This window comes from Populus alba, chromosome 1 (genome assembly GCF_005239225.2).
Source record: "Populus alba chromosome 1, ASM523922v2, whole genome shotgun sequence".
Lineage (NCBI taxonomy): Eukaryota > Viridiplantae > Streptophyta > Magnoliopsida > Malpighiales > Salicaceae > Populus > Populus alba.
The window spans coordinates 22,475,641-22,497,424 of NC_133284.1; the positions used below are offsets into that span (position 1 = coordinate 22,475,641).

The 21,784-nt window shown below is 34.1% G+C and overlaps 2 protein-coding genes across 8 annotated transcripts; one reads left to right on the forward strand and one right to left on the reverse strand.

Annotated features, from left to right (window-relative positions):
• Positions 1-2,413: 2,413 nt before the first annotated feature.
• On the forward strand, positions 2,414-8,674 carry LOC118040874 (uncharacterized). The gene is made up of 11 exons (XM_035047918.2): positions 2,414-2,569; positions 2,751-2,816; positions 2,888-2,955; positions 3,092-3,125; positions 3,339-3,408; positions 4,890-4,947; positions 5,343-5,471; positions 5,681-5,772; positions 7,142-7,220; positions 8,124-8,202; positions 8,351-8,674. The coding sequence occupies exons 1-11, from the start codon at positions 2,563-2,565 to the stop codon at positions 8,425-8,427; spliced, it is 759 nt and encodes a 252-aa protein (XP_034903809.1). The 5' UTR covers positions 2,414-2,562; the 3' UTR covers positions 8,428-8,674.
• A 438-nt stretch (positions 8,675-9,112) lies between these two features.
• LOC118040872 (uncharacterized) lies at positions 9,113-17,389 on the reverse strand. 7 transcript variants are annotated; one of them, XM_073409929.1, is made up of 16 exons: positions 17,147-17,387; positions 15,702-16,342; positions 15,384-15,513; positions 15,059-15,260; positions 14,734-14,856; positions 14,570-14,629; positions 14,389-14,475; positions 13,035-13,106; positions 12,724-12,779; positions 12,351-12,436; positions 11,882-11,972; positions 11,638-11,795; positions 11,440-11,531; positions 10,780-10,860; positions 10,209-10,267; positions 9,113-9,563 (listed from the first exon to the last, which is right to left on the reverse strand). In XM_073409929.1, exons 2-16 carry the CDS (start codon positions 16,261-16,263, stop codon positions 9,488-9,490), a joined length of 1,935 nt encoding a protein of 644 aa, XP_073266030.1. In that variant the 5' UTR covers positions 16,264-16,342; positions 17,147-17,387; the 3' UTR covers positions 9,113-9,487. The 7 variants fall into 7 exon arrangements, with proteins under 7 accessions (XP_073266030.1, XP_073266028.1, XP_073266034.1 ...); XM_073409927.1 differs by having other exon boundaries at positions 10,209-10,282; positions 15,702-16,296; positions 17,147-17,386; XM_073409933.1 differs by having other exon boundaries at positions 10,209-10,282; positions 15,384-15,495; positions 17,147-17,386.
• Between the last annotated feature and the right edge of the window lie 4,395 nt (positions 17,390-21,784).

Sequence of the window (21,784 nt, forward strand, 5' to 3'; positions counted from 1 at the left end):
AGAACATTTTTTTTTTTTGCATGTTACGGGATGTACACAAGATGATTGAAAGATGTGCTATTTGCAAGAGAGCTAAGGGTAAAGAGAATGCATATGGACTATATATGCCATTGCCTATTCCAGAGCAACCATGGATGGACATTAGTATGGACTTTGTACTGGGATTACCAAGAACACAATGTGAGAGGGATTCAATAATGGTGGTGGTTGATCGATTCTCCAAAATGTCCCATTTCATTCATTGTAACAAAATTGACGATGCAGTACATGTTGCTGATTTATTCTTTCAAGAGATTGTTCATTTGCATAGAGTTCCTAAAAGCATTGTCTCTGATCGTGATACAAAGTTCTTAAGCCACTTTTGGAAGACTCTTTGGAGGAAACTTGGAACGAAGTTACTTTTCAGTACGACATGTCATCCACAAACTAAGGTAGTAAACCGAATTTTATCTTCTTTGTTACGAGCTGTTATATATATGAATTTGAAGAGTTGGGATACTTGTTTGCCTATTGTGGAGTTTGTATGTAATCGTAGTGTGCACGGGGCTACAAAATTTTCACCATTTGAGGTTGTGTATTGCTATAATCCTTGTGTTCCTATTGATCTTGCTCATATTCCAATTGATGAGAGGACATCTATGGATGGAATTAGAAAGGTAGAATTGACGAAAAAACTATATGAGCAGGTTCGATTACATATTGAGGAGAAAACAACAAAGTATACTAAACAAGCTAACAAGGGGGTGAAAAATGGTTAGGTTTGAACCTATAGATCTTGTTTGGATTCATATTATTAAGGGCATATTTCTAAGCAAACATAAGTCCAAGTTGATGCTAAGAGCTGATGGTCCATTTCGGATTATAGAGAAGGTGAATGACAATGCGTATAAGGTAGATCTTCCTAGTGATTACAACATATCAACAACTTTTAATGTGGAAGACTTGACTCCATACTTGGATGATGATGACGATGACGATTCTGATTTGAGGATAAATCATTATCAACCCGGGGTTGATGATGTGCATCATGAGATTTATAATCCATCTCGTAAAGCTAAATCTAATATGCAAGAGGATTCAGATGGTGCAATGACAAAAGCGACAACAAAACAACTACAACAGGCCTTGACGAATCAAATTGGAATGATTGAAGCTGCGTCTAAGTTAAAAATTAGCAATCCATTTGAAATTGGTTCAAAGGTGCTTATTTGCCTACAATTGAAACTTGGAGATGGGAAAACCCCTTAATGGTTCTTTTGATGCTAGGCTACTTGAATTTGGATTGATAATGCAAATAAGTGAAGGAATTGATGCTGTTTACGGTCAGAATAGTAGATGAATTTGAACCCGAATTTGAAGTCATCCATTGCATGCGATAACAAAACTTATTTAGGTGAAATTCAAGTTTAGAACGTGATTTTTCTAGATTGTCCAACCATGATTGCATTGGATTTTTGAGTAAAAAGTTATATCTGTTTTAAATTTGGTTTGCTTATGTTTCAAAAAGGTAAAAACAAACGTGTGTTAGTTAAATTTGTCTAGTTACTTTATTAAAAGCTTAGTTCTTAGGTCTAACTTCTGTCATGTTGAATTTTCCTAACTTTGAAGGGATGTTCCAATTATAAATATAGTATTAGAATATGTAATAAATACTTTTGGCCAAGATTTGAAACTTAATTCAGAAAATTAAGAGTTGTTCTTTTAAATTGATTTTGTGAAGAACCCTATCTAACTTATTACTCTTCAATCACAAAGAGTGTGGCATCGAAATCCTAGAATGATCTTTGTGGCATCCAAATTATCTTATCAAAGTATCATTCTAGTCTATCCTCCATCTTATTTACATTAAAATCACTATAATCCAACCTAAATATATATATAAAAAAACAACACAACCAGACCCATCCTTCATCCATTTTTGTTAGAATCATTGTTGCTGATTTTTGAATCATTCACGGCACATCAATACGTCATTTGCTTTTTAATATTAAATAATATTTTATATATGCTAAAATATCAAATTACTCATTATCAACTCGATAATAACAAAAAAAAAAAAACCATAATGAAAATATTAAAGAGCCCCTGAATACAAGCTAATTAAAATAGAAAAGACAAAGTCGCTTTCATTTTATTTTTATTTTTTTAAAAGGTATTTTAGTCATCTTACTTTATAAAAAAACAAAATTACCTTATTGTCCTTACAAACAAAACCCTTTTTTTATTGGATGGACAAATTAATAATTTCATTGTATCAATCTCAAATGCTAATAAAATCTAGAGTTACAATAAAACCTCAATAATTTAAATTTTATTATTATTATTGAAGAAAAAATCATTTATATAAGTATATAAATATGAAACATTTAATAATTTTTTAGGTAACAAAACTTTAATAAATATATAAAAAAAAACACACGCACTGGATCCGGTTTGTTTTTAAATCCCGGGCCAGGTTGATTTTAATAGGTTAGGTTTTGGCTTTGTCGAGTAGTCGGCATTAATCTTCTGGAGAAACAGAATAGAGAGATTAAAATCCAATAAAAAAGCAAATTATCGACCATGACTGGTAATTTCCTTTGATTTTCTTAATGGGTTTTTTTGAATATATTGTTTATGATTAGATATATTGGATGGTTGATAATCAGTTCCTTCCCAGTAGAGAAGAAGTGTTGCGTTGGGCTACAGCAATGGGGCATGTTTATATCTATGTGTTAAGAACTGATTGATTGAATGAAATGAATTGGCAGACTATGGACAGGAGCAGGAGATGGAAATCGAAGCATTGGAAGCCATACTTATGGATGAGTTCAAAGGTACTTTCTTTCTTTCTTTCTTTCTTTTTTGATTTTTCCCAAGGAAACAAACTAATGATATGCAATGACAGAAGTTCATTCTAGCGAGAGTGGCTTAAACACTTCTAAGCGTTGCTTCCAAATAACAATATCTCCACAGGTTGGTTGGTTTGTTCTTACTTTACATACATTCTATCAGATTGGATCTCTCTTCAAGGTTTTTTTTTTTTTTTTTTGTAAATTAGCACTGGCTGGAAAATATTAATTTGCTTGTTTTTCATATGTAATTACTACAGGATGATGACACGGATGAGTCTACTGACATTCCAGGTTATTCTCTTTATTTTGGTGCAATAAACATGTTTTGATTTGTGCTAGATCAGTAGAATGAATCATCCCAGCATCCTACAGAATTTAAGAAACTTCCATAGCCATCTTGTTAAATTCAACTTCATGTTTGGCTTTTAGGACTGTTTTGGTGGTGCCCTCCTTTGATCAGACTTGAGTATTTATTTATTAAGTTCTTTCCCATTTCCTTTGCAGTTCAGCTAGGTCTAGTTTTCTGCCACACTGAAAAGTATCCAGATGAACCTCCTCTTTTGAACGTGAAGAGGTTAGTATGTACATGTTGCAGACATTCCTATGTGGAGGTGTTCCTTTCATGATCTAGTGTTCTCTATCTCTATTTAAAATTAAAATGTATTACTTAAAAGAAAATTACTTTTTTTTGTCTGTGGAGCTCAACTTTGCTCTCGGTGTGCTTTCCTTGATTTGTTAAATGCTTCTCAAATACCACACAAACATGTAACAGAAAAGGATCGCTGTTTTCCTAGCCACCTTCTTCCGAAATCTGATTGAATTGAAAGATTAAAAAAGAAGAATGAGACAAAGAAGAGAGGGGGGAGGTGAAGACATTAGAGGCACACATGCGTTGGACCCAAATTATAATGTTTATAGTTTGTCATCAAGGTTCCGAGCAAATAACAAGAATGCATGAGTATTCATGGACATTCATGGAGTCTCCATTGTTCTATTAGGTTCGGAATCCTGTATAGGAAAGTTTATAATCAATATCAAGACTGACTTGGACCTAGAAAATAAACCTCAGATTCATAAAACCCTTAGAAAAGTGACTGAAGTGCCAAAATACAGAAGGAAATTGTGGTTGCAGAATTACCAAAACTTGAAACAATAAGTTAATTTGACCATGAATCAGTAAGGTACATTATTGAAAGACTATTCATGATGCCTCACGTGCACCACTCACAAATCACAAGGAGAAGCTGCATTTACCTATCTGAAAATTGTAAGAAAAATTAGCTTCCCTTTTCCATGGTTGCGTCAACTTTTTTACATGTCTGTGCTACATTGTTGCTTCCACTGCTGCACTGTCATCTCCAAAATCTAGTTACAACCTGCAGCTCGTAAAAACGCCGTCAGTGAGAGTGGTACAGCAACCAGGTTACCTGCTGCAAAAAGTGACTAGATATACAGTTATTGCTTGCTCCTGGTTTCTTCTTCTGTAGAGTCTCTATATCAACCTTGATATTTCTCTTTGATGACAACGCAACGGAAATTCTTTGCAAATTCATTGTGGCTTGTGCATAGATTTTTGTTAAAATGCTATGTTCATGAAACCATAAAATTTTTAAACTTGATTTTCATGAAACAGAAATTCCTTGGTGTTTTGCAAGTATACTGCTTTTCTTTCCTTTTTTTCACATTTATTTTCATTATTTTTATTATAAGCACTGACAGGACTCAAGCCATAGAGGCAGCCAGCCTGCACTAATTGCTATTTTGCAAGTATTCTTTTCACTCATCAAAAAAGCCTGACCTACAAAAATATAATGCTCATAGAAAGGCTGTTGAGTTCTTGTCCCTATGCTAAACGTTCAAATGCACTCAGAAAGTGTTTAAACACCTATCATGCTAAGTCAGTTGATCGGCTGTGTGGTGCAAGGGCTGGGTGATACTTAAGTAACATGGATCAAAATTACTACTGTCAAGTGATAGAAGTATGAACTATAATCGAACTATTATATAGATGAACCCTGTCTAGAGACATCTGATTGTTGTTCCTCTCTGTTCCAGCTTACGAGGTATCCAAACAGATGATCTTAAAACTTTGAAGGAAAAGCTTGAGCAAGAGGTAATCACTTGAACTCAATATATTTATTTTTTACTCTACCTCTTAAGAATGAAGTCAAGCTAGGTATCATACATCTGATAGAGCTGTGTCTAACAATTTCTTATGCTTGGAAATGCTGAGGAATGTTAATGCACTCTATTCATGTTGTGTTACCTGGAACAGTGATGGGTAAATACAACAGAAAAATCCTCAAAAACCACTTAAGAAGAGCAAGAACTGAGATGGCACGGGCCACAGTGAAAGTGTAAATTCTGTAGAGCAGCAAAATATTCAATCCTCTAAATGTTTAAGCTGTTTATTTTTGTTCAGTAAAATATGTGTACTGTAAAGTGAATACACAATTCAGGAAATTGTGTGGTTATGCTAATAATTTTACTTGATAATATGCTTCACAGGCATCTGAAAATCTTGGTATGGCGATGGTCTACACACTAGTTACGTCTGCTAAAGAGTGGCTGTCTGAAAGATACAGTCAAGATGCCAGCAATGAGGACATTGAAAATGAAGAGGCAGCAAAAGATGATGTATGGATTCCTGTGTTCTGATTTTTTTCTTTTTTGTTGGCAGTATTCTTACTAGATTTAAGTGAAAACATAATTTAGCATTCCAAGATATGTCCACTAGATCTCAAAACCTTATCATATCACTGTGCATTGATAATTCCAGATGTTTGTTGCTGTCCTTATTTTTATTTTCTTAAGAAGCCACTTCATACCTATCCATCCATTTACAGGTAATTGTACCACATGGAGAACCTGTTACTGTCGAGACATTTCTGGCTTGGAGAGAGAGATTTGAAGCAGAGTTGGCCCTTGAGCGAGCCAAGTAAGTTCTATTATTTGAATCCTATATTTCAAGGTCATGGTTCCATTCCATTTTTGTTATTGGGATATGTTTCTTATCCTTGAAACTTTATGGTTGTCCACAGCTTGGAAACAAAATCATCCCATTTTTTGTTCTTGTCGTTGTTGTTATTGTGTCATGGTGTTTTTCTAACCCTAAATAAAATTTGGTAGTTGGCATAGCTACCCTTTTTTCATAGGGCATAAGAGCGAGTGGATAGGGTTGCCTGTTATTTTCATGAGGTGTTGAGAGAATTTAATAATTTCTGTGAGACCTACTACCTTTGACATGGTTTGATTGCAAAACTTAAGTTGCAAATTGATGCTGCAAACTGATAGTTGAACAATTTTAGATGGGTCTAAAGCAAACCATTACTAATTGAGATATGGTTGCTGCTTCTCATTTTGCTTTTCTGTTAATGTTCATTTTGAAAATAATTGGAGAGAGGAAGGAGGGTCAAACCTTGAAGAAGTTGGCATCATTCACTACTTTTAGGAGGAACCTTTCAAAATATTTTTTGTTGCTCTCACAAGCAAGAGAATTGTGATTTCATACTAAGCAAAAGATTAATCATACAGTAGACTCATCATGCATTAGCATGTAAAACCCCCCCTATAGGTTCTATTAGCTTATATAAAGAAAAGAAGAGAAAAGAAGAGAAATAAAGGTGTTTGTTCATTGGAGTTTGCCAAGACTAGTTGTGGGACTTCAACGAGAACAGGTTTCATTTCGAATGCACTACAAGAGTGAAGTGGTTAGTTCATCTCATTGAAGAAGCCTTCTTTTATGTTCATACTATTCCCTAGAGGTGTCATGAAATTACAAGCACTGCCCAAAGCTTGAATGTTTGATAGATGACCCCTTCTATGTTTTAGATATGCAACAGAAACTGTGTTTTATACCCAAAATGACCTTTAAAATTACTCTATTTAATGGTAAGAGCATTTTGGTATAAAAGGTGATTTGTGTAATATTTTCTTGAATGGGTAGTTTTTACATGTTATTTTATTTTGTCATTTTTCTTAATAGCTTGCTACTTGGTTTAAATCACAAACAATCTAGAAGCCTTTTTTCTTATTCCAAGTGATATTCTCCATGTTATGGGCAATATATAGTTGAGTCATTTGTTTTGTAGATGTCTTTTTATGTTTTATATAGTAAGCATGTGATGCTGCTGTGTAAGGAAAAAGTGGATACGCAGTTTCAGATGATTTTCTTCTACATTTCACCTCACAAATAACCATGTGCTGCATTTTATGAAACTCTTTTTTTCTTAGATTATAATCATATCACTGGAATAAGTCTTTGTTCAGTCATTAATTAGTGACTTATGACTGGGACCATTTTTCAGGCTGATGCCTGAGTCTGCTCTCACAGCCCCAAAGGAGAAGAAGCTTACAGGCAGACTGTGGTATGAAAGTGGAAAAGCGGTATGCTACCCCCAACTTTTCCTCCCTCTCATAAAGTGGATGCATAATTCAATTTCCCATGTTAAGATTTGATGATATTCCCAATCATAAAGTGGATGCATAATTCAATTTCCCATGCTTACAGGCAGCCTGTGATTAAAGGCATTTTATTAACATTTGAGATCAACTTTGATTTATATTGCTAGCACTGGGATATGGCTATTGATTGTGATTTTTACTGGCCATTCCAAATCACATACCCAAGTCCATAAGATAAAAGCAATGTAGTTTCTCAAAAATAATTTGAATTCTCTCATGCATCTTTTGCTGGCATATATCAATAACAAGTTGGGTTCCACTCTAGATCCTGGTTATTAAACCCGGCCCGGCAGGTTGACCCGGTGGCTGGACCGGTCTGAGTTTAATAAAAGACAGGCCGGGCAACAACCCAGCAAAACCCAGACAAGACTTTTTTTTTTTTTTTTTTTTTTTTTTTTTTTTCAAATGTAGGATTTGAAACCCATTAGTATATATATTCTATATTTCCAAGAAAAAAGTTATGTTTTTTCAATATGGTATAAAAAAACTTTTTGGTTTAAATACTTTAACTTAAAAGAATAACATAATATCTTTTTAATGTGGGTTAAAAAACTTTTTAAAATATTTTTTTAAACTTCATTATTTACAATATGTATAGCCTGTATTTACATGAATTTTTTTTTTTAAAAAAATTTATATTAAATATTAGAACTTAAAAAAGTTTCCGGGTTGACCCATGAAACCCATCCTGAACCGGGTTTAATAACTATGCTCTAGATGTCTATCACAGAGAAGGCTTGATGTTTAGATAGAAATTGCATTCTAATTTCTAACTGAAACTCTTTTATGCTAAAAGGTAAATAACATGTTGAGTCCCTTTTGCAGAAAGGTGCTATAGCAGTCGATGAAGGCTCTGACGTGGAAGACGAGGAAGAAATTGATTTTGATGACGATGATTTTGAAGGTGACTCTTTATCTTCTTCAGTCTACTATTCATAGTTTTGGCATTTTATAGGCATGGAGATTTTATTTGGTAACTTGAATTTCAATGTCGGAACTTAATCATATGCATCCCGTTGAACATCGTCCTTTCTTTGATATAATAATGGCAGATGATGAAGAAGATATGCTTGAGCACTATCTGGCGGAGAAATCTGACTCTTCTCACTCTTCAAGGAAAGCTGCTTAAATAAAAAGTATTTGGTGTTGTAATATAGGATATTGAAGGCAAAGTGTGTTTGAGCAATAAATTTTCGGGCGTTGTCCTACACGTATTTATCTCCTTTTCCCCTATGTATTTAATGAGCGAGGAAGAGGGATGTGTAGATCAGAGTGATTTCCTTTTGTTCAAGTGAGGGGTTACTGGAGATGTAATTCAGAATTTAGAACAAGTTGAGAAAAATCTAGCATTATAATCGAAGTTCTCTATTTGCTAAGTTAATCCATTACCACTACATGTGGACGTTGTTACTGGCAGAAAAACGTGAAAATAAGGTCATGGTAAGCAGCGGCGGCGTGTCAACTCCAGCCTTCCAAACCTCTCACAATTCTCAATAGCGAGCTCCGGCACAAGAAGTAAGGCTTCATCCCAATAAATGGGAACCTATACTGACGATGCAGATTCGCTTTGGCTGACAAAAAGCAAGAATCCGTTCGTTCTCTATTGTTTGAGATGGAGCTTCCATGGAGGAAGGAGAACATCCTTTTCTTGCGCCACGAGATACATGTAAATGACAGCATTTTTCCACTTATCGAGCTGGCTAAAATCTACTCCAGCATGACATGGAATTCTTGAATTAAGTGTGTTCTTGGTTCTAAATCCATGTTCAAGTTACTAGTTGAAAAGATCAGAATAAGGAGCAAAGGAGAGAACATTTTTCTCAAAGAATAGCAACGATGAATGATTTTATTTCTAATAGCAGTATTAGAATATTTCACATTACTGCAACATCTGGATTGATTAATGGGTCCAGAATAGAAAACACACCCCTTTGGGCTCTGGCGCCCTTCTATTATACCACCACTAGAACTAATTTTTACAGTAAATATGTTGTAATAAACCCCCCACCAATTACCATTCTGTGTCTCAGTTGATATTACACGAGTCGAGATACAGATCTTGGACTTTCCCTGGCATTAAGGATCCGAATGACGCTGCCGATAATACGAGCACTTCTTTATGCCGAGTGCCCCCTTCAGAGATCATATAACTTTAGTGAAGCATGTGAATTATATGTTATCCTTGACTTCTATACGCATCCTTGATCAGACATCGCTTGAGCAATGGTTAGAAAAGCAGAGATGACAGCTCCGTGCACCAACGCCCTGAGAAGAACAAAAGATGAAAAGGCAGATAAGGAAAATAATATATCTCTCGTGTTAGACTCAAAATAATTTCATGTATCGCATCATTTTGGCCTTTGGTGGTCTGTAGAATCTCCCTACTACGAAACTAACAAAACCAAAACACTGATGCGTCTAAACTAATTTCAGGGAATAGGGTTTTTAAACCTATCACACTCGTTACACTTATGAAGTCACTAGACGTGTTCTCAATTCATGAATTTGTGGGACTGGAAAAAACATGAAACCTTCACGGTTTCGACTTTTGACGAGCTGGAATTCAAAAAATGCTCGTAGTAGATTGAACCAAGTCACCAAACCATCAGCTCTTCTAGCTGTAGCGTCTCAGAACTGTCAACTTCTTGTTAGATTTAGACTCTCAAGGGGAACATCTCAATAACTAGTTTCTGATACATAGCACTCCATGTGATAACATCATATAGTAAGAAACAAAAATCAAAAACTCCTTGCATAATAATATAAATCGTGAAACATGAGTGCTCTCAAGTTGCTCTACATGAGAATTTTCAGGACACTCGTTCCCCATCTGCTTGCTATGGGTCACTTGGATCACAACTCATAAAGACAAAATTTTAGACATGATAATGCCAGTAGGAAGACACTTACTCGGGACTCTCCTTTTGGTAGCCAAAATCGTTTGCTGCTTTCAGGGCTCTTTGGTAGATCTGTTTCATTGCTTCCTACCATTAGGAGGAGTAATAGGAAAATCCACATAAAATATGTCAATAAAAAGAAAATCCAACCAAACTAAAATGTATAATGTTCATCAAGTATATATTTTCATCAGAAAGTAGAATATAGGAATGAAGTACACAACTAACAACCCGCAAGGAGAAGCTCCACCTACTGAACCCCAACACAGACCTAAACACTAGTCATTATGTGGTACTGTAACGAGAAGGATCCCCATGAACACTTCAGGCCACTTCAAACATTATAATCTAATTTGCAGTCTGGACCAGAAATAATATTCTACAACTTTGAGTTGACTACTTTGGAGTCATTTTAGAAGGAAATCTGAAGGAGGTGGTTCTTGCAAGCAGATGACATATTGCTTCTCAGTTTGAGCACAAAGCTCCAAGCTCCAAGCTCCAACATTGAAAAAACAAAAATACCCATTCCAGCTAGAAAATATTCAAAACAACAAGAAAAAAATATAAAAGCAAAATAGCCTTACCTGCAATTTAGATTCAAAGTCCTCAGGTGACCAGTTCAGCAAATTGCACTCATGGTTTAACTCAAGCTCCCCAGCAACAACCTGCACCCAGGTGTATTACTGATTTAGCACATATAAATAGGCTGAATAAAATTGTGAAGACTCAAACCCATCTTGCACAAACAACAATGATAAGTTGACCAGTCTTATCAATACACCTTCAACTTTCTAATATAGATTGCAAGTGCAACACAGCTTTGAGACCATATTTGGCCAAAGCTACTCTTGACGAAACTAGTCAACCCTATTTCCACAAATAACAAAACCTGGCTCACGGCAACCTTTTGTGGGACAAAAGTCCAAAGAAGTCCTACATCAAGTCCTGATCTTCAGAGAAGTTGAAACTATAAAAATTACTCAAGTTTCAATGATTTTTGACTCCTAAGCCCCTGGACTTCTACAATCTTTTGAATAGTAGCAGTACCTACCACATACAAAAAAAATAAAGGAAACAAGCCCACTTCATAATCATGATAAGATGCATTTCTTTTCAAAAGGTATGCTTGGTCAACATTCATCCCCAGAGCATGGGGCGGAGTCATAATATGTCAAACAAAATCCATGACATTGTTCAACGTGTATTGAATATTTATCGTGCACAAGTTAACTGGAATAACTTACCCCTCCAGCACCAGCTGCTATAGCAGGAGCAATGAGAACATTGGCTTTTTTCAAAACCTCAACAGCTTCAGGAGTACATGGCATGTTTGAACCTGAGAAACAGAGAATATTGCAGAGTCCCTGTCAATTGATGTGAAAGTTGAAAGTCATGAAGGACGAAATATTAATGCCTAAAGGGATTACACTGGGAACTCCTACCTTCAACAAGGATACGACAGCCTGAATTAACCAGACTAATGGCATCAGATTGATCGATTTCATTCTGGTAACCACAAGGAAATGCAACATCACACCTTTCACTCCAAGGTTTTGCTTCGTCATAGTACTTAGAACGAGCATAAGTCTTTGAGTAGTCTCTGTAGATTCCACATTTATAATAACACCATAAAATGTCAACAAATCAACTAAGCAACAAGATTAATGATGACTATGGAAAACACACCTCAAACTTCTTTGCTGCGCTTTGATATCTCTGAGAAAAGATATTTTCACGTAATCGAATCCATCCTCGTCCACCAGATATCCCTTTGAATCTGTCCAATATTTTGATACATGTTACAAGCATAGCTACTCAAATAATCCTCTGCAGCAAAACCTCAACCGCATTATAGCCATTAACCCCTAAATATCAGAAACACTGAAAGTGGAAGAACCAAATAAACAAAATTGTGACAAGAAATAGGAGCTTTTTCTGTATTTTTATGTTTTTTTTGAGATACAAGATAAAAGACCTACAAAACCTTGAAGGCATCACTCCTCTTGCAAGTCTTCTACAGAAGTTGGAAGAAACACTTTTGAAAGATGCAGTTATGGTCTTATAGATTGTTAATTGCGATGATCAACTAATATGGCATGCTAGAGCCCATCACTCAATTTGATAGTTTAAAATATTCACCAACGACTAAACATACCTGATACTGTGATCGGAAGGGCGCCATAAGCAATAAGCTTCTCTAGAACATGCATTGTAATCTTTCCAGAACCACTTACAGCACATCTGGATGGGAAATTCAGAAATAAATAAATAAATAAATGCTAAAAATTTGCAAAAGCAGCTCCGCATCAACTAAATGCTTTATTCAGTATATTAAGCAGCTAATAAGCCTAATACAGGTGAGAAATATTCAGATATTTGCAAGAATCAAATGCAATCATGCCTCAAACACAATACATCTCACTGCATTATAGCGAATGTAAGAATATATTCCTATTGGCCTATACTATGCCATTAACTTGAGGTATATTGACATCAACAGTAACAAGTTTTCGGAGCAAGGGAGGAACCTTAGTCCTTTGATTTCTTTATTCATGTCAGCAAGCATAAGCTGCACAAAGAAAACCTGCAAAAGCATGATGAATTTGTTAGATATTAAGATACTTAAACAAGAGTAATACAGTGAGTTCATTAAACTCACTAAGAAGACAATTATACAGTAAACCAGAGAATAAATAATTTCACACACAGGTAACAATCTCAAACTATGGCAAAACAGAGAATAAAGACTGTTCACACATGGAAGCACACAACTATAAATCACAAAACTTAAAAACATGTGCACGTGTAGTATCTAAGAGTTTAATAGGAGAATCATTACCAACCCATAGCCAGTAGCTTCAGTTCGAAGGCTAGAGCCAGACCAAAATATCCTTGGCCCTGTGAAACTTCCCTGCATGAGTTAGGCATGAATATGAAGGAAAAGATAAGTCTCTTTCCATGATGAATACTGACAAAACAATAAATTTGAAGCACTTATAATGTGAAATGGAAGGTATTAGAGAACAATATAAATCATATCTTGAGACTTTACCTAATTCCTTAAGCTTTTGAGTTGAGATGGTTCTTTGATATAGTATTGAAGTCTTGATGACCAAATGGTCATGAGTTTGAATCTCACCACATCCCTTCTCTTTCTAATTAAAAATTAATTAATAGCACAAGATAGTGCAGACCCGTGCAAGTCTCAAGCCCCAAAAACTTTCACTTGAGGGAGTGTATTGGAAAATAATATAAATCATATCTTGGTCAGCTAATAGCTTAAAATTTTGGGTTAAGATGGTTCTTTGATAGAAGATACATTAAGGTAAGCCTCGCACCCCCAAAAAAAAAATGGAAAACTTGTGTACAGGGAAGCTGTAGGAAAAAAGCATCTCACATAAAAAAATTTCAGTATAGTTAGATTATCTAGAACAAGCAACCTTCAGTTCAACACTGTAAGGCTCACTTTTATCCCAAGACGAGGTGGTATTGTCAATTTGATTTTAAAAGCAGAAAAGACACCTGTCTAAAAGTAGAAAACAAAGGACTAAGATTTTGAATCAATTATAATAGATATGGAAATGATTACAAGATTCTAACAAGAACAATTCTCAGTCCCAATTGGTTGTGAACTAGAGTTCCTAAACAGAGCTATGGGTTAGAGAAATCACTTTTTCCCTGTGCACTTACATCTAGTCCTAGTTCAATGAAGTTCCAGAAGGAAAAATTTTTCAATTGAAAGCTCTAATCTCTCCTCTTCTATTTTTTTTCTTTTTCCTCATTCTTCACAACCTCCTTCACAAGCAAACATGAAAATCGAGGGAGAAAAGACATGCACACATTCTGACATTCACAACATTTTAAGTATTCATTAATCTCTATGAACATCCAATTCAATAACAACAACCAGAGAGTGAGAATGCAACAATCTTCAAAATTTATCTCTCAATGATGCAGTTCTTTACAAGGTAGGATAGTTTTCCTTGCCTTTGCATCTTCAATCAGCCAATGCTATGGAGGCCCTAGCTGATTGGAATGCTCTTTTATTTGTTTCTTGGGTTTCTTTTTCCTTTTTTGGGGGATGCTTTCATATTCCATAATTGTTCATTCACTTCTATTTCTTTCTATAAAATAATCTGCTTTATAAAAGAGGAGGGGAGAAGCAAGCATTAGAGAAGGAAAAGTGAAAGTACCTGAAAATGCCCTGCTAAGCGTCTATATTGTCCAAGTAGATACCCCATTTCTCTCGTACCAACACCCATCTCCTCTGATGGAAGGTCCTAAAAAGTTACAAGATGAAATCAGACTAGTAGAACCATGAGTGAGCAATTAGACATTAGAACAATTAGAGCAATAAAGTCTTTTTCTACTTGCCTTGTCCGGACCTAGATATCTATAAATCTCATTCATGAAACTTTGGCAGAAGCGCATAATCTGTCAGTGAAGGTTTCATAAAAAACATATGAAATCAGAATTTCTGAGAATTACAAATGAAAAAGATTATAAAGTCATCACAACGTAGAATGAACCAATGCCACCTCATTGTCAGTTTTTCCTTTTGGATCAAAATCACTTCCACCAGCAGCCCCTCCTAGTCTGTATGGCGATAAGGCATTCTTTAATGTCTGCAGCAAAGTAGAGAGCATGACATAATGTAGCATCTGCATGAGTTTTCCCCTCTTATTATATAGGACAAGTTAGATCAATCCATTTCAGTTTCTAGTGTTCTAAAAAAATATTTTCTGCTTCATGCCCATCAGTTTGGAAGGGAGAAATGTAAAATGCTTGGCAAAGTTTCATCATGAATTTGGGACACAGAACTGCGGAAGATAATCCACTGAAGACAATAAATACAATGAGTACCTGTCCAAAACCAAGAAACTTGGCAATACTTAAGTTCATTGATGGGTGGAAACGAATACCACCCCTACATGGACCCAATGCCTGGTTAAAATGTACCCGAAAACCTCGATTGACATGTGTCTCACCCCTGTCATCCACCCAAGGCACTCGAAAAACAAGCATGCGTTCAGGTTCTAATAAGCGTTCCATGATGTTGACATAACTGAAACAAAGTAAAGTGACATCATGAGGATACCAAATAACTTTGACTTGAACTCCTTTTCACTTTTGAAGGCTAAAAAAACAAGAAAGAAAATTATAAAAGCTTTGCTATATGGTAACTTACTGAGAATTTTTTGCAATAACTCTGTCTAAAGCATGAACAGCTTCCTGCACTGATTGGATGAACTCAACCTCATGAGGGTCCCTTTTAAGTGCAGCTTCAACGATAGATCCAGCTGTTTTTGACATAAGAGCTTCATTTACGGAACATTGTCATGAAATGGACAAAAGGTATATTTCAGCAAGAAAGATTACGAAAAAGAAAAACCTTATGATAGAATAATGCAGTCACAAGAATGGTTCAATATATACACAACAAAACCACTTGTTAAAATCTTAAAATCCACCCTTGAGAGAAGAAAAGCATGGATAAGCAACCAACCTTTTACATAAATGGTTTTATCGACCACAATCTTATCCTTGGAGGCCATCTGCAAACGAAGAGCCTCTTTGTGAAGCAAACTATTGTTATGCTCTTCCAGTGCACTCATCTGCATATTCCTACTGCCCTCATTCCCATATGGATTTCTTCGATGCTTCCTCCCATACTCTCTACAAACAGAGCAAAATATCCTTGCAGTTCCTTCTTTCACATCCACGTATGCCCACTTGTAGGTATCTGCCCATTCCTCTCTCCATCTTTTGACCACCTTCTTCTTCCTTTTTACTGGTTGTGTCTTTGGCACATCTTGTTCTTCGTTTGAAAATTGAGAAGAAGCCATCATATTCTTGACTTCATCATTGTCCTCAGCAGAATGTTCTCGTGGTCGACCACCCATAAGAGGAGTGTTAGCAAATGAATGGTCATCATCTCCATGACCAATTTCCAAATCGATCTCCTCTCCAAGCTCTCTGACCACCAAATGATGCCTCTGTGCTTGCTGAATCAAGTTAATATCATCCATCGTGGAATTCATCCTTATCCCCTCAGCTGGTAGCAACATGCAGCATCACAATCTAACCCACGCAGTACTCCTCTATTGTCAGTTAACAGTTATCAGTTACCTGTTTAATTCTCAGTAACTGTCATCAAAGATTAAATAAGCTTCCAAAAGATGATGAAAAGGGAAAGATAAAGGACAAAAACAAAAGAACTAAGATTTGATTCTCATAAATCTCATGAGGTGACTTCAGAATGCATGAACCCCAACCAATTGCAATTTGATAGAGCCTAAAACTTGCATGCCTCAGTTACATTCAATAAAAAACCGAGACTTTCTTCGAATGTCAAATTTTTCAGCCAATATAAAAACATCAAACTAAGAACAACACCATCTTAAAAGAATAGCTGAAACAAAGTGACATAAACCTAGTATCTAATCCAATATCAGAAATGCAATTAACGTTGTCATGTCACAATGACATAAATCCATTTTACACAAGCATGTGGTATCGTAACAATGAAAAGACCTTTGAACCACCCACTAACTTGCATTAGCAAAATTCAGCGTTACCATATAATCAATTACTTCCCAATTTAAGGAACAAAAAAACCACAACCAAAAATTGAACTTGGCTTGCTAAAACAATCAGGCAAGTTTGATTGACCTTTCAATCTTGTTTACTTATCCACCGCTAACTACTCCTATAAACCAAGCAAAAAGGGTACCCATAAACACGCTCAAAAACAGAAATTTAACCATTACCATCCTTGATTAGTCAACCAATAAACCATCAAAACTACTCAGACACACAAGTTGTAAGGCCAAATTGAACATGGCTAGAACTTATAAAGCCATAAAGTTGAATTTTTTACCAAACCCATAAGTTAATTTTATATTTTGAGCAAAACCCAGAAGCCTAAATAGAAAAGAGAGAAGAAAGCACCTGGAGAACAAATGGAATGGCACGGCAAAGTTGCAGTACAAAAGGAGTTTGGTTCTCTCCTTTTGGGCTCTAAGAATTTCAGCTTTTCTTGGGTCACAGTCACAGCAGTGATTAGTGAAGGGTGCTGAATGTTAAGAAAGTGAGATCGAGCTGCTTATTGTAAGCGAAGACAAGAATCTGTCTGTCTCTTTCAGACTCTTGTTGATCAGTCTCTCTGTTTAAGACATGATATAGCTAATAAAAAAAAAAAAACATTTTTCCCCTTTTCGGTTTAGGGTATTTCTTTTTCCATAAAAACTAATAACCGCAAACTTATTTGCTTAATTTCGTACAAGGGCAAGCAAAAATAGTTACATCCAATGAGGAAAATAATAAAACAAATTTCTTTTTTTTCTTTTGATACTTTTGTGATGATAAAAATAATATTTATAAATTGTAGAATTCATAATTTTATATTCTACGTATCTCTTTAGTTATATCTTAATAACACAAATAAAGAATCTCTAAGAAATTCAAACAATTCTTAGCTATACATGTCTTTGCTCTATTCCCTAGGTTAGTTGTCCACTTTCAGGTTGGACAGTAACAGTCAGAGAATAATCATTAAAATGAAGTCCAAAACATGTCACTAAAGATTTATTGTCGATAATGTAAAGGATGTGGGGGAGGGCAGGTGGTCATATAAATCATGACGATCATAGATAAAAAAAAAAAAAAAAAAAAAAAAAAAAAAAAAAAAAAAAATTCTTAATTTTAAGTTATTGATAAACAATTAGGTAAATAATAGTAGTACATATAAATGAAAATTTTTAAATAAATATTTCATTTGAATGAAAGTACTTGATATTTAAAATTAATAATTCTTATACAAGGTTGGATAGCTTATGATCCACATTCTTAGCTATAATAAGGAATATAAAACTAATTTATTGTTCAATATCTAATATGATTTTGAATACCTAGAATTAAACAAACTCATGTATATAAATATTTAATTTTAGTAAATATATAACCGACTAAAATCTTTATTAAAAATATTCTTATAAAATAATAAAACAGTCCTTTCATTCTTCACTTGAATTTGATATATAATGACTTGATTTATTTGTAAAATCAAGCCAAGATTTATACTTTGTAAAAACATGATTTTAGGCTTGAATTGCAAAGCAAGATTTGATGATTTGATACTCTGAATAAAACCTTCGATTTGTTTTCAAAGCGTTGTTGAAAAATTTTTATGAGACGTCTAGGTTTAATTCAATAGAACTTTATTCTTTGTAAACTTCAAGTATATATTCAACGAGAGCTTTTAAGAGAGCTTTCTTGAATTAAAAAAAACAAAAAAAAACTCCAAAAAATAATAAAATTTGGCAGATCATTGAATGTCATATACCAACATTTGCATTCTAGAATACAAAATCTTAATGTCTTCTCTCACCACATTTGCTACTATATTAATATTTGTGAGATTTTTTGTATTAAAATATTTCTTTATTCAAATAAAATCTACTTATAACAAAAATAGAGGAGATGTATGATGCTAATAAAATTGTTGTTTAGTACTCCACTAAATTTTAAAAATGATGTAATCAAGTATTTATTATATATTTGTTTTTAAAATGTGTATAGTTTTATATAAAATTTGATAATTTATAACTAAGCTAATTTCCTTAATTTTTAAAACTACTAAATAACTTGATTACACTAATATAAAAAATTAAGAATGTAAATATTTGAAGATATTATTAAGTTAAAAACTAAAAGGCATTGCACAATGTAAATGCCTTGATTCACTATAGATTTCAATAGTCCAATTTTATTTTTTTTAGTTATTGATTTTTTCCCCTTTTTGATTGAGTCCTTGAGGTCAATTGTTTCTAATTTGTTAATAAATGACAATATTAAATAGCAAGGGATCAAAGTGAAAAAAAAAATAGAGAAAATAGGTGGCAATCTATACAATTAGCAAGCAAAGTTTTTCAAATGATCAGTTTTCAATCTTTTTAGTTTTTTAAATTTTGATTTTGGGCCAAAAAAAATATTTTTCTTATTTTTCAATTCATTATTTGAGAGATGAGAGAGGAAGTTGCTGGATTTCAATGGTAAATAAAAAAATCATTGTTGACACCAATTATGGTCATGAAAAAAATCGTTTTTAGTGTCAATGAGTTTCATTTGATAAGAAGAGTTTCAATAAGGTGTTATTTGATATTTTATCACTTAAGATGGTAGATCTAAGCTCGAGAAGTTTTTTGAATTCGGGTTGATTTTGGATTTTTGGATTATTTTTTTAAGGACATAAATATGTTTATCAAGATCTCCATGGTATTATCTAGATGTTGTAGGTCAAAAAATGATTCAAAATCAAATCTTTAAGCACAAAATACTCATGCCCTGATTTTTCGGCTACCTTCTGATCGCTAAAAAGTGAACCAGCAAATGACACTTCGCCAGCATCATTTAAAAATAATAACAAAAGGAGGATGACACATAATCTTTCCTTTAATATATGGAACAAAAAAAGGCCTAGTGCACAGGCCTACACATATGCCTGACTATTTTTATTTTTCATTCCTTCTTTTTTTCCCTCTATAATTTTGTACTTTGATCATTTCAAATAGATTGACTAAAATAATTTTTTAAAATTGAATAACAAGGAAATTCCTTTTAATATTATTAAATCACAACCCTTTTGATGTGATCCAACCATCAAAGGATCCATGGGAGGTTCCAGTTGATCCAATTACTAAGCTTAGGGCTTAGAAGTTCAAAGAAACTTTTAATAGACTTCTTCAAGATACATGGGCTAAGGTGGACTTCAAGAGGATTTGTAATAATAAAGAGCAAGCCTTGATTAATTTGATTCATAATCAAGAGGGGCTTGTTGGTGGAACCAAGACCATTACACAAGGATTAGGAGAAGAAGACTAGATTCAGATAGTTTGACCTTTCGTTACTTTTTTGGTCATAACTGGAGCTACAACTTGAATTTTGATGTGATTTCAATTGGGATGGAAACTAGACTTCTATACCATCTATTTTAAGTTGGGCTTTCACTGCTGCTAGACATAATGTGAAAACAACAAACTTGTCTTATTTAATTAGTTGGGCTATCAAACTTTATTTATTTTGAGAGGAGACATTTTATTTGGGTCTTACACTTGTTTATTTTGTTTATTTTAATTAGTTGGGGTTAATTTTAGTTTGGGTTGATTGTTATTTAAATTGGGCTTATGTGAGACCCATTAGGGAAAATACTCTTTAAGAATAATTTTAGGGCAGACTTTTTGATGATAATTTCAACATTGTTGCCGACTTTCTGGTCTTGATTGAACTTTCAAATCTTTAAAGAATTGACCATTCTTGGTTGTGAATTTAAAGTTTCTTTTCTCGTCTTTAGGTGTAGGCGTTGTGATCGAGTTGGTTTATAATCTTGTTGCCTTAGAGCAAGTCTTTCATTATGATAAGCTCATTCATATCTTAACAAACTTGGATTAAATTGATCTTGGGGTCGCGAATTTCATTAAGTTCCACTAGGGTTCGCATCAGTTGATATTAGAGTTGATCTAATCACAAGTTATATCCTTCAATTTGAGTCTTTATTGTTTCTTGTTTTATTCTTGATATATTTGATCACCTATATATATATATATAAGAACAAAACAAAACAAACCTTATGTATATATATAAAGGAGGCTTGATCTTGAAATTTCGATTGTTGTTGTATAAAAAAGAAAAGAAAAATCACTTTGTTTGAGTTTTGGTTGAATACATGCTTGAAGAAACCTTGATCATTAGGTAGTTGGTTAGTCTTGATTTGTGAATCTTTTAGTAGTCTTGATTGTGTTTCTTGAAAATTTAGGTGATTAGTTGATTTCTTGAGTTTCTATAAATTTCTTTTAGTTCTTAATAATTCATAATTGTTTAGTTCTTTTCTGATTTTTTTTTATTTCGTGTCTTCAAATCATCATTTTATTTGTACAAATTTGCATTGCTATTCGTGAATTTGTCATCGAGTTTTGCTTTGTTAGTTTCGTAATTTTTTGCTTCTTGAGTCTATATTGCGTTTATAAATTCATTGCGTAGTTGGTTGTTTTTTCTGAAATTGTTGCTAAGTGATCTTAAGAACTAAAGAAAGGCAATTTTGAGTGAAAACAAAAAAGGCGTGGTGAGCATATTAGAGTGAAAAACCTATATTTTTGTGTGAAACACAAGTGTGCGAGGTATTTTTTTTTTTTTTATTGCTAACAATTTCATGCAAGTATATATATATATATATAAAAAAAAAAGAGATAATATCTTTTAGCAGTGTGTCACCGAAAAAGAGAGGAGTTCTAGAGGATGGGCTATCTAAAATGCAAAAACAGATAAAGCATGTTTGGAGAGATGATGAGTAGGTTTGAAAAATTAAAGACTGAGGTTGAAAATGGGCTTGGGAAAAAGGGTAAAAAAGCTAGGAAGAAGGAGAGTGTTGCTAAAAACTCTACAGAAGGAGCCGGAGATGATTTTAACCATGGTAGTGAGTTTCATACATATAAGAATGAATTGTATGAGACTCGGCCAAGGAGGAGTAGAATTCAGCCAGATAGGGATTTTGGGCATAGGAGGAATTTTGATGATTTGGGTGACGTAGATTGA